At 43.9% G+C, this 12,039-nt stretch overlaps 1 protein-coding gene across 1 annotated transcript in view; it reads left to right on the top strand.

The window, feature by feature from the left end:
- Window positions 1-12,039, top strand: part of ENOSF1 (enolase superfamily member 1) — a 28,096-nt gene that overhangs the window by 4,248 nt on the left and 11,809 nt on the right. Inside the window, 10 exon segments of the mRNA XM_023530843.1 lie at window positions 6-20; window positions 1,984-2,070; window positions 2,410-2,436; window positions 4,330-4,345; window positions 4,348-4,401; window positions 4,523-4,553; window positions 4,894-4,978; window positions 5,791-5,825; window positions 8,083-8,170; window positions 9,855-10,004. Coding sequence (XP_023386611.1) covers window positions 6-20; window positions 1,984-2,070; window positions 2,410-2,436; window positions 4,330-4,345; window positions 4,348-4,401; window positions 4,523-4,553; window positions 4,894-4,978; window positions 5,791-5,825; window positions 8,083-8,170; window positions 9,855-10,004 — 588 coding nt within the window.

Raw genomic sequence — 12,039 nt, 5'->3', positions numbered from 1 at the left:
GTGATGGGCAGCTCAGATGGGTAAGGGGTCTATTTTGTAAAAGGCTTCTATAAATAATGTTACTAAGGTCGAAGCTGTCCTTTGATTACAACGAATGTGAAAATAGAGACAATTTTACAATTCTGAGGTAAAACATTTTATTCAGATAAGTTAGGACTTGAACTCTTTAGAGAATCAGTGTTTTGAGGTAAATGGTTCCTTTTGGTAAGACTTGAATCTAGACATATTTGGATCTAGAGACTATCTCTGCCCTTCTGGACCTCATCTCCAGTCCCTGAACAGGGAGACATGGTCTAAATTCTCTCGACGATTAAGTGCTGAATGGGTAACCTTTTGCGGGGGAGAGAGAATGAGAGTAGTTTTGGACTGAAGGGCAAAATTAAGAAGATAGACCAGAGCACCTCTTATGTGTATAGATATTATTTGAACCCTAAGTTCGAGGTATGAAAAAAGTGAGGTTCTAGAGAAAGGGTTCTGTCACGTCAAATCAGTCCAATAACCAGGCCTTGCCCTTGTCTCTGACATAGCTTTGTTTTTCCTAACTCCCCTCAGTCTCGTCCATTCACAGAGAAAGACACGAGGGAACCCCGTTTCCACACTGCCTCAGGTTTTGTTCTTAACTCCTGCAAAGCAAGTTAAATTTGTTCTTAAAGGCACCCTCTTGCAGAAGCTCCCAGTGGCCAAATCTGGGACAATTCAAGCATCAAAATAAATATGGTGATGATGGCTTATAATTCATTGAATAACATGAGAATCCATGAGTCTATTCAGATAGTAAACAAACAACAGAGAAAGATTATCATTACAATAGAGGACAAACTGATATAAAAGGAATGATAACATTAGGCAATCACCATATTGTAATTATCGCAACTATAATTGTTTGAGGCAAGAATTAACAGTAGATGCTAAAATTTGGGGGCCATATAATCTCCTTACTTAGAAAAGGAAAATGGCAACCTCACGGTGCAGCAGTCTAATAGACACTAACTTACCCAAGCACTAAAAGTTAAAAGCCCTAATAAAAAAACAAATGACATCACTCACATAGAATTTGTGCCAAAGATATATAACCTGAATCTAATCATGACGGAACTCCAGATCAACCCAAACTGAGGGACACTGTACAAGACAACTGGCCTGAACACTTTAAAAATGTCAACATCACCTTTTTAAGAAAAAGAAAAATTGTTCCAGATAAAAGAGACTAAAGAGATGTGACAACGAAATGCAATGTGTGAATAAAATAAAGTACATTATCAGGACAATTTGTGAAATTCGATTATGCACTATCTTTTAGCTAGTAGAATTCTATCAATGTTCAAGTCCCAGAATTGGATCATGTATTATGGTTATATAAGAGAAATGTCCTTGTTTTTAGGAACTGCTCACTGAAGTATTTAGGGTTAAAGGGGCATGATACCTGCAACATACTCTCAAATGGTTCAGTAAAATAAATTTTATTTATTTATTCTATATTATATTTTATATAAATACACAGCAGATTCCCCAAAGGAAATATTTCCCGAAAGAAATTGTTCTATTTTTTTGTTTGCTTGTTTTTTGTCTCCCTTAGAGATATCGGCAGTAGTTAGGAAATTTTAAAGTAGGTTAGAAAGAGCTGAGAAAGAAGGGGGCGGGCAACAAAGTTGAGGGGTTGGGAGACGATGTTAGAGACCAGTCGGCAGGTGGGCAGGTGTTTGATAGGAGGAGTTTGCATTTACTTTTACTTTCATATACATTTACGGAGAGAGACAGAGAGGGAGAGAGATCGAAAATAGATACATATAGGATTTTTTATGTACTATTTATGCAACTCTTCTGTAGATTAGAAACTATTAAAACAAAACAAAACAAAACAAAAACTTAGCCTTTAAGTGAGTTTCCATTGCTGCCTTTATTCCTAAAATGTGACCCTGGCTAGGAGACCTGAGTATCTTTTACATTTCTAAGAAGAGCAAGTGTGTTTTGCTTCCTAACCAGATCGGTCCCAAGAAAGGTGTTGTGCATCTGGCTACAGCGGCCATCCTCAATGCTGTGTGGGACCTGTGGGCCAAGCAGGAAGGAAAGGTAACTCACTCCAGAGCACTGTGGGACAACGCAACACATGCAGAGGAATAAACACTTCCCCTAAGAGCAGCCTGAAAGACAAATCCATAGCAGGCTCCCCAAAGGAAATATAGGCAGTCGTTTGATTTTTTTCTCCCTTAGAGATATTGGCAGTAGTTAGGAAATTGTAGGAGAAGGTTAGAAAGGATTGAGAATAAAGCGGGGAGCAGCAAAGGTGAGGGTTTGGGAGGCAATGTTGGAGACGGGTTGGCAGGTGGGCAGCTGTTTGATGGGGGGTTAGCATTTACTTTCGTACTTTACATATATGTTTTTAAAAGTATTTTCTTTTTCTTTTTCCAGCCTCTTTGGAAGTTACTTGTTGACATGGTAAGTAAACTCTTTAACATCATAACTGTTTCTGTAAATGAAATGGATTTCATGAATTACTTGTCTTTTGATAATCAGTCAATATACTCAGGACTGTCTATGGATCACTGTAGTGACGATAAAGCAGAACACCAGTAGAATCTGAAACGTCTCGTCTGATATTTGAAGTAGCAGATAGCTGTGCTCCCGCAGGCAGGGTGGTCGCTCCTCCCCCACTGTGGAGCTTTCCCACATAATGCAAATTCTCAGAGCCTCCAGTTGCCTAACTGAAAAGCAGATGATCATAACTTCTCTAGAAACCTCATAGAGTTGATTTAAAGACCAAAGGAGGAAAGTGCTTCACAAACTCTGAAGAGCAAGATGTTATTATTAAGATATTATATTATTATAATATAATAATATGAGACCTAATATAATAATATTACCAAAGTAATATTATTATATTACTTTGACTCCAAAAGTAAGTGATGGATCAGACAGTACCATTCCAGAAGGAAAGGAGCCAAACACAATTCTAAAGATATGCATCTTGCTGTCTCCTTTCTCCTTGACCTGTTTATAGCAGGACGAACACCTGGCAGCTGAGGAGGAAAAACTCTGGGCAAGTTAAGGGCAGTGAACTTCGGACCCAGGCAGACCTGGCTTTGACTCCAGGCTCTACCACTTATTGGCTGGGTAACCTTGGGCATGTCACTTAACCTCTCTGAACGTCAGCTGGCTCAGGGCAATGCCTTGGATGGGCATTATAATTCTGGTGGTCAACAAATGAAGGCCCTTGTTATCATTTGGCATTTCAATCAAGGAAAAACGAACCGCATGGCCTTGAAGACTGTTGGCTAGTGAAGACAGTAGGATATCACACCATCTCTCTGATACGGTTATGGGTGGCATAAGGGTGCCATCTGAAGGAGAAGAATATGGACCTCTTGGCTCCAGGTTAGCCTTTCAGAAGGGTTCAGGAGGTGTCCCCCAAAACTGAATGATCCTGAGGGTCACTAGGAAGGTGCTGGAAATGCCACCTGCGGACTTCTCATTCTTTCAAATCCTGTTCTGTGTTTCAATGCCAGTACTCTTAAAAGAAGCAGAATCTCAGCATTGAAAGAGCTTTTACAATTTTTAAGTTATAGTGGAGTATAATTGTCACAGTAAAAGCTGAGTGGGAATGGAGCTACCAGTTGCTTCTCAAGTGACTGTTAGTTTGGGGTGGGGAGAGGTCTCTGCCAGGGGCCTGGCTGCATGTTTGCCTTCCCCAGTGTGGCTGGAGCACTGAGCATGGGGCGGGAAGAGGTGGGGAGAGTACAGCCAGTGATGATCCAGGGAGTCTGCACGCTGGGCACTCTCAGTTTAATACACTCCGTTCCTGTCAGTGAAGTGAATTGTCTCTATATGACAGGAGAGAAATTGCCCAAGGCTATTCTGCTAATAAACAGCGAGCACAGGGTTGACCCTGAGCGGCCCAGCTCTGAGACCAGCCTTCCTTCCTCTCCTGCTCAGCTGCTCCAGTATCATGGTCAGCCCTGAAGTGTGGAGCAGTGTTGTACAGAGTGAAACCAGGCACTCATCTATCCATTTAACTCATGCTGAGTGCTTGCCGCACACCAGGTTCTCCTTCCAGAAGCCTGGAATGAGGAGCCTAGGTTTTGAGGGAGGGGAGATATGGGGGGAATGAGGGGTCAGAGCATGAGGGAGGGCCTGAGGACTTCACCAGGAGACAGCAATGACCCTCTGAAGGACTCTATACTGAGGAATGAAAGAATCAAACAATGTAACACAAATCCCAAAGGCCCTTTCCTGGAAAGGATAAGCCCCATGTATTAGTGTAAGCAGATTCTTAGAAACATAATCCTCTTGTGAATTGATTCAGGCCTTTCTCCCATTGTGTCATCCTGCCAGGACCCCAGGATGCTGTTATCTGCATAGATTTTAGGTACATCACTGAAGTCCTGACTGAGGAGGAAGCCTACGGTGAGTCATACTCAAGTGAGGGAGCTGGAAGTTTTCTGGTACATGCTGACGTGCAAATAATGTAGTGAATGGTGTGATTTGTTGTCTAAGAGTGATGATGCTTTTGATTTTTTTTTTCCAGAAATATTACAGAAAGGTCAAAAAAGAGAGAGGTAGGTTATGAGGAAACTTCCTTCACTATTTTTGCTACCATTGCCCTCTTTCGAATGTCCCTGTCCTTTGGGGGTTCACATTGTCCTCCCCGACAACCAGGTGAGTCTCCTGGGTGTGACTTTGCAGGAAGGCCCTTGGTTAGCGGTACAGTCCTAGAGGGCGTCCTGACCCCTCCTACCTCCATCTGACAGCCTCAGAATTTGCACAGTTGCGGGGCTGGGTGCACGTGAAGGGCAGGGTCAGAGGAGATTCTCTGTGGGGCAGCAGCTTAGCTACAGGCAATTCTAATTCTAAAGGTCCCTGGAAAACACAAAATGTCGATGGGCGTTGTATTTCCACAGAAGGGCAAATGCTGGCACATGGCTACCCTGCCTACACTACAACGTGTGCCTGGCTGGGGTACTCAGATGACACACTGAAGCAGGTGGGCATTTGAACCTGGCTTTGTAGATAGGTTTTAAATTCCTGGCTTTCTAGAAGAGACTTACTATTTTCTCCTGTAAGTCATTATGACTCCAAGGCCTCACTCTGGAAGTACTTATACTCAAGCGAAGGTGAAGCTGTTCACACATTGTGGACACAGAGCTCTGGGACCAGTGACTCCTACCTTGGGTTCTGGAAGGTGACAGCCTAGAATTTGATTCCCAGGCAGAAGCAGCAGCATAACATTGTACAATGTTACACATAACCATACTGAGCCTCAGTTTCCTCACTGAAACTAGGGAAATAATCTCTATCTTGTGGGTGGTTTTGAGGATTCAGAGAAATGCCATAAATTAGGTAAACTCTCAACACAGTGCCTGGTACATGGTGTGCAGTCAGTTCATGGCTGACTTATGACTCTTTCCCATCGTATTATACTCACCTACAGCTAAGAGTGAGAGAGACACTAGATTCTGTTTGTTACTCTTACATCCATTAGTTCTGTGGATGCCACATAATATCCTAGCTTTAAAAAAAGAGGGATATAAATGCTCCATTTCCCCTCCAGGAGTGTTGTGACAATTAAAGAAATGGTTGCCATAGAGACAAGAAAAGAAAGTTGCCCTACAAGTATAAAGAGTTATATTTGTTGGCTAAGCTGTTTCTGCTCTGAATTTCAACAACACATGGCTGTTCTTCTGGTTCCTGCTAAAACCATAGCATTTGTGAAACCAGATCAGAAATGACTGACGTGCTCTGAGACCAAAGAGAGCTTTTCAGTGTATGGTGATAGACGTGTTCCTCTCCCCGCAGCTCTGCACAGAGGCGTTGATGGACGGTTGGACCAGGTAACTCATCTGTGTGATAATTAACTTGACTGTCCCAGTTAGCAAATGAGAGGCTGGGCAAGGGAGGGGAGCCAGGATCAAAAGGCACAAAAGGGTTTAGGATTCGTCCAGGAGCAGTCTGGTGTGTAGGGACACATAAGAGAAATTTGAGCTTAGGCCAAGCTCTTTTCCCAAAGATGAGATGTGAGTTCGAACTAGAATCATGGGACATCAGCATTGGAAGAAATGGTGGAGATCATCAGTTTCAATCACCAATCTAGACTAGAAATCCACTCTTTACTCTTAGTAACAAGCATTGATTCAGCTTCCGCTTGAAAACCTCCGGAGGTAGCAGCTTAACTTTGTAAAGCACTTTTGCATTGTTGGAGGGCTCCAGGTATAAAAAAGAGCTTCAGTATCGTGAACCCTTTGTTTCCATATAACTTCTGGCCACCAGTCCCAGTTTTTTTCAGAGTTCACAAGAGCCAGGCTCCCCCTCCTCCACTCAAGTGACAGCCCTTCCCTTCCTCTGGGCCATCAACTCACCAGAGTTACCTTCTGCACATCTCCGTCCTGCATGGTTATGGACCCTGGGGCATCTAGGGTCTTCCTTTGAATAAACTGGTTGTCAGTGGCCCTAAATCCTGATGCAGTGGGGGAAACAGGGACCATCATCTCTTGATTTGGTCACTGTGAGTCCATCAGTACAGTTCAAGGTGGCACATTTGCCTTGTATATATATATCATCAGGCTTTCTATATGACTCTACTCAGTCTGGCCACTGAAACTTCTACTACTCAAAGTGTGGTCTGTGGAACAACACCTCTTCTCAGACCTGCTGCATTGTAATCTGCATTTTAACATAACCCTTGGGTAATGAGTATGGCCATTCACTTCTAAATGGGTTGAATTCTTGTGAACTTCTGAGCTAAATAAAGGGTGGAGGAGTGAGAACTTGAAGGAAGCAGCATGAAGCTGTGGGAAGATGCTCAGGTATGTGATGGAATCGGAATCAAATGTTTTTCTTTTCCCTCATCCTCTGCAAATACTTGCTGTGTGATCATCAACCTGTCTGAACTTCATTTTCTCTCTCCACAAAATGGGAATAATATTAAGTCCTGGTTCTCCTTGAAGTTGCCATATCTAAGAAGGACCAGCATAGTCAGGATTCATATAGCAGGTGCCCAGTAAATGCTGACACTTTCCCTCTCTGCAGATACCCAGGAAAGCCTGGAGCAGTCATAACTGGTGAGTCAGAGAAGGCTGGAGAGAGATTGCATAGGCCTCCCAGCACAGGAAGTCCAGCATTCAGAAACTGAAGCTCCCATCTGGGATAATAATGTCTTCTTTAGTATGTTTAGTACTGAGCAGACGGGCGAGAACAGCCGTGGATGCTTGAGTGTATGTAGCATTCTGCAATGGGCTTTTTGTTGGTACAGAGAGTGGGCATTGTGAAGAGTAGAGGAAGGACCTCAGAATCTGTCTTGAGTGGCAGCCTCAACATCAAGTGTGCAAAGAGGCTAGTGAGCAAGGGAAAGGATGCCAGCCTCACCCACAGTGGTGTGGTGTCTCCTCCTCCTCGTGGCAGTGTCACGCTCAGGCCAACCACACCTCTACTGACAAAGGGAAAAACAGCTTTGGCAGAGTCACGGGAGACAATGTAGAGGTCTGGCTCTGGAGAACAGTTGAGTGCCAAAGCACATTAAGGGAGCTCCCGCAGTGGCTAAGTGTAATGTAAAGGGAGCCTCTGCTGCTCTTTAATTATGTGACCAAGTCACTTTAACCTCTAAACCTCAGGCCCCTGCACCACAGGGTCCCTGTGGCCGACCTCTCACTGATTTAGGATGAAGCCCTCTTATAAAGGACCATGTAGATGTGGGTATTTTATCAACCGTACTCTTTCATTCAGGATATAACAGAACAGCTCACTCAGCTGCCCTTCCCAACCCCGCTCTCCTCTTCAAATCTGTGGCTTTTTCGTTCTTAATTCCTTTTCATGGCATAGTAAAAACTTAGTTAATGTTATTAGAGATCTAACTGCTCTCTCCAGTTTCTTAACTTCAGGTCAGTGGGCAATCGCCCTAATTGTGAGTAAAGAGATACCATTTGCAGGGTATTTGCAAGTGACTTCTCTGAAGATTGATTGGGAAAGAGCACAAAATTACTAGAAAATGTGATCTGTGAGTTATTCACAGAGATGGTCACTTCTGCAGAAGATCCAGTATCTTTGCCAAGTCAGGGGACAGATCTAAACTATGAAACCAAATTGGTTTTACAGGTTTAAGGTAAAAGTCGGTGCCAATCTCCGGGATGACATCCATAGATGCCGACTCATCAGAAATATGATTGGACCTGAGAAGACTTTGGTAAATGTCCTCTCCTCCCACTGAGAAATAAGCAGCCTTGCAGGAAGCCTTTGTCCAGAGCCAATCTACAACTTATTTCAAGCAAGGATTAAAGAACATTGGGAATTTTAAAACTGAATGTTAGAGGAAGGACAGCTTTGTGGTCTTGTCGTGGGCCAACTCTTAAAAAAAACTGAGGGGGCTTATAGTTTTTGACTTTTTTATTCTGCAGAACTAGTTAAGATCAGGATGAGGAATTATTCCATTTTCTTAATGTGGATGCACCTGAGCAAACAGGTCTCCCACTTGGGGCCTTGGTGTGTCAGCCATTCAATCTTCCTTCTTATTAAGTTTGATGCCATCCCTCTCCATTTCCCCACCCACAGCCCATCACACAGATGGGTCTCGGGGAGCCATTGCTGCAGAAATGCTAGAACTCTGAGGTAAATGAAAGGATCAGTCGTTACTATGTAGTTTTGAAAGCATTTCTTATTATGTGTAAAATATTTTCATAAAAGGAAGTCATAATAACATCTTTTGGTAAAGTTTTAGAGACTGTTTCCTAAGTTAAAATAGAAGTTTTGAGTCCTCGACCTAGGATCAGATGTCTCATTATTTATACATGAATTAATGTTACTTTTGTCTTATGAGGTCATCCTCATCCAAATTATTTATGATAGTAATCGATTTGGGGTATACTGTCCTCTGGTTCTTATAGTCTGTAAGGGCACTCCTACCATTTAGCACATTCTGCTAGAGATAGCCGTCTCTGTGTCTGTCTTCCTGAAGCATAATAATGTCGGGGATGGAGGGGTTCTTTGTTCGTTTCTGCACACCCAGTACCTGGCTTCCAGGCAGGATTGCTGCATGCAGAGAGCCAGGGCCTTGGAGTGAGAGGCCTGGACTTGAACTCACCATTTACTTGACTTATTATTCATGGCTAAGTTACTTAACTTCTCCGTGTGTCAGTTTTCTTTCTGTAAAATGGGTTGATATGAACTGCCTCAGAGTTATTATAAATATTAATGGGACAAAATGCATAAAATGCCTAGTGGCATGGGTGCTTAATTAATGGTAGAGTTTGGATTATTCGTTATTGTGCCAGGTACGTAGTAGGCAAATCAATAAATGACCATTGAACAGATTCAATATTGGCTGTGCATGATTCAGAATGTGACAAAACAATTCCTATAAACAATGAACATTGCAACATAAATGTATTTGGGTGGCATCTAAATGCACGTTGAGCCAGAGCTCTTGGGGCAGTGAGCATTTGTTGTGGGCTTAGCCCAGGGCACTCCTGGACATCACAGCGGCTCCATGATTCCCAACTCCTCCCAAGACAGTACAATAAATCCTCATATAACACCATCAGTAGATTCTGCGACTTTAAGCAAAACGGTGTATAAAGAAATCCGTTTTACCATAGGCTAATTGATATAAACAAGAGTTAAGTTCCTATGGCAACTCATCAACATTCTAATGAAATGACATCGAGTACTTGCTGTATCTGGAGTGAAAGTTCTGGTCTCAGTGGTTGCTCTTTGGCTCCCTTTGTCATGGCTGCGTGCTGGGCTTCCACAGAAATGTCAGGCTCCCTCTGGGAGTCTTGCTCAGCAGTTGGTAGCAGTAAGTGACAGCCTTTTCCTCCCTGGGAGCCACAGCCATGCAGCAAGGTCAGCGCCAGGCAGACCTCACTGCCAAGGGTCTCTCTTTACAAATGATGAATGCCAACCAGTGCTGGGATGTGCCCGAGGCAGTGGAGTGGATGTCAAACCTGGCTGAGTTCAAGCCACTGTGGATTGAGGAGCCAACTTCCCCTGATGACGTTCTGGGACATGCCACCATCTGCAAGGTAAAAAAGCTGCTGTTGCTGTGGCTGCCACTACCATATACTTTGTGTTTGGTTTTCCAGAGTGGTTGCAACAGACCCTAGAATTCCTTTGCGTATTCTTCTTCACATTTCCTGATGAAGTAGCTGAAACAATTATAACTTGTAACAAGTACTGGATTACAGACCTGACATCCATTTGTTCACTTCAGCTTATCCACTGCTCCTATTTCTGTTTATTTGAGAGAAAGTAAATGGCTAAACGCTGAATGGCTATGAACCATCCAAAGGTTAATAGACATGGTTCTTATGTTTTGTAAACATAGAAATCTGACTGATATTAAAATATTTTACTCACCTAGAATTAAACAAAAAGTGTAGATTCCTCTGGATGACTCAAAAGAAAAGGCTTGCTTAGCTAATGTCAAGGTGAGGCCTCCCCAAGAGAAGGCTGTCTGCCTGTTTCCCTGGAACCAGGGCTCTTCTTTTGCAAATCCACCCTCATTGAGGGCCAACCTCTGTCCCTTTCAGGTTTAGGAAGAACATGATCTGTCAGAACATCCTATTTCTCAGAGAGAGTCTCCCATTAGGCCAGCTTACAGCACTGATGTATAACATCAGAATGCCAACTGGTTAATTTAGGATAACCTTAACTTCTGGGAGCACTAGATTTTTGTATCTTCTGACTAGACCAAGCTCCATGAATAGCTATATTCAACCAAAGGCTGCTGGATGAGTGAGGAATCAGAGCAGGAACTGGTTATAGGATCTGAATATGTGATAGTGTCAGACCAAGATGGCCCAATGCATTCACCTCTGCAGTGCAGATATACTTGCTTCTGACCCTAGCCACGTCGAGTCTTAAGCCTCATCTCCCCTTGGCGGTGTTTGCAGAGGTCCTACCAACACATGCCTCTGACCCCCCTTTTATGTTTTCATCTGATAACCCTTTACCACCACACTGTGCAGTTGGGTTAGCACCTTCATTTGGCTTAGAGGCAAGTCCCCCCAGCCGAGGAGCCTAGGAACTGATTTTTCTCCTTGAGGTGACTTGGCTTTGCTCTACTCTCCCCAATTATGTGTTGCTCTTAAAATTTTCCCTCTGAGAACAGTCTTAGTCTCCAGTTCTAGGAGAGACACCTTCATGTGCCTTACATGAAGTCACAGGTCCTAATGTGCTGTGCAGTCCATTTCTCTCAGTAAATCAGCATATGATCTCCTTATGTCGGACACTATACTAAAGCCTTTGTTTAAGAAATGACCTCCACTCTCCCTACTTTACAGCCTGGCTGTAGAGAAAAAAGATGCGTGAAACACAGGCAGGTGGAACACGGGGTCGGGGCCCTGAGTGCTGAGGGCAGTAGAAAGGTCACTGAAGGGAAAGGTGGCTGTGGGCTGGGACGGAGCTGACTCTATAAGGAAAGCTAAACTGCAGGTGAGGGAGACGTGGGCAAGAGCTGTGGAATGACCATAGCCTGGATTTAAACACAATGGAAACCTTCCAAGGAATCCTTCCAAAATGAGAATCTGGTGAGGAGCCATGGTTAAACAAGACATTTTGTCTTGCGTACTTGTGGTATAGCCATGTCTAGTGGCTGCCAACTTGTCCAAACAGGGACCTCAACCTCTGCCCACGTGGAGAGTATCCCCAGAAGCTCTGCTGGGCTTCAATCCTCTGAGGTTTTGTTTACGTTGGGGAGGCCATCCTCTCAGGAGGCATCTAAGGAAGTAGGGACCGAGGAACCAAGGCAGGGGAAGCTGAGAGAGACAGCACAGTGGCGCCGTGGAGGTACCTGATGGAATGCCGGTGCAAGGCGGGGCTCGTGGAGAAGGTAGGCACCTGAGGCCAGGTTATGGGCCCACCTGCTCAGAAGATGCAGCTGAACTCAGTGAGCCACTGTAGGTTCTTTGACTGGTAGACACATGTAGGATGGATTCACATTGGACATAGCAAAGGTGAAGAATGAGAAGGAGATGGAGGCTGGGATCCAAGCTAGGAGACTTTCACATTAAAGGGTTGGAAAGGAAGGTAGAGGGCAGCTGGAGTAGGGCAGATTCA

This window comes from Pteropus vampyrus, unplaced genomic scaffold, assembly GCF_000151845.1.
Source record: "Pteropus vampyrus isolate Shadow unplaced genomic scaffold, Pvam_2.0 Scaffold55, whole genome shotgun sequence".
NCBI lineage: Eukaryota > Metazoa > Chordata > Mammalia > Chiroptera > Pteropodidae > Pteropus > Pteropus vampyrus.
This window is presented reverse-complemented; position numbering and strand designations above follow the sequence as displayed.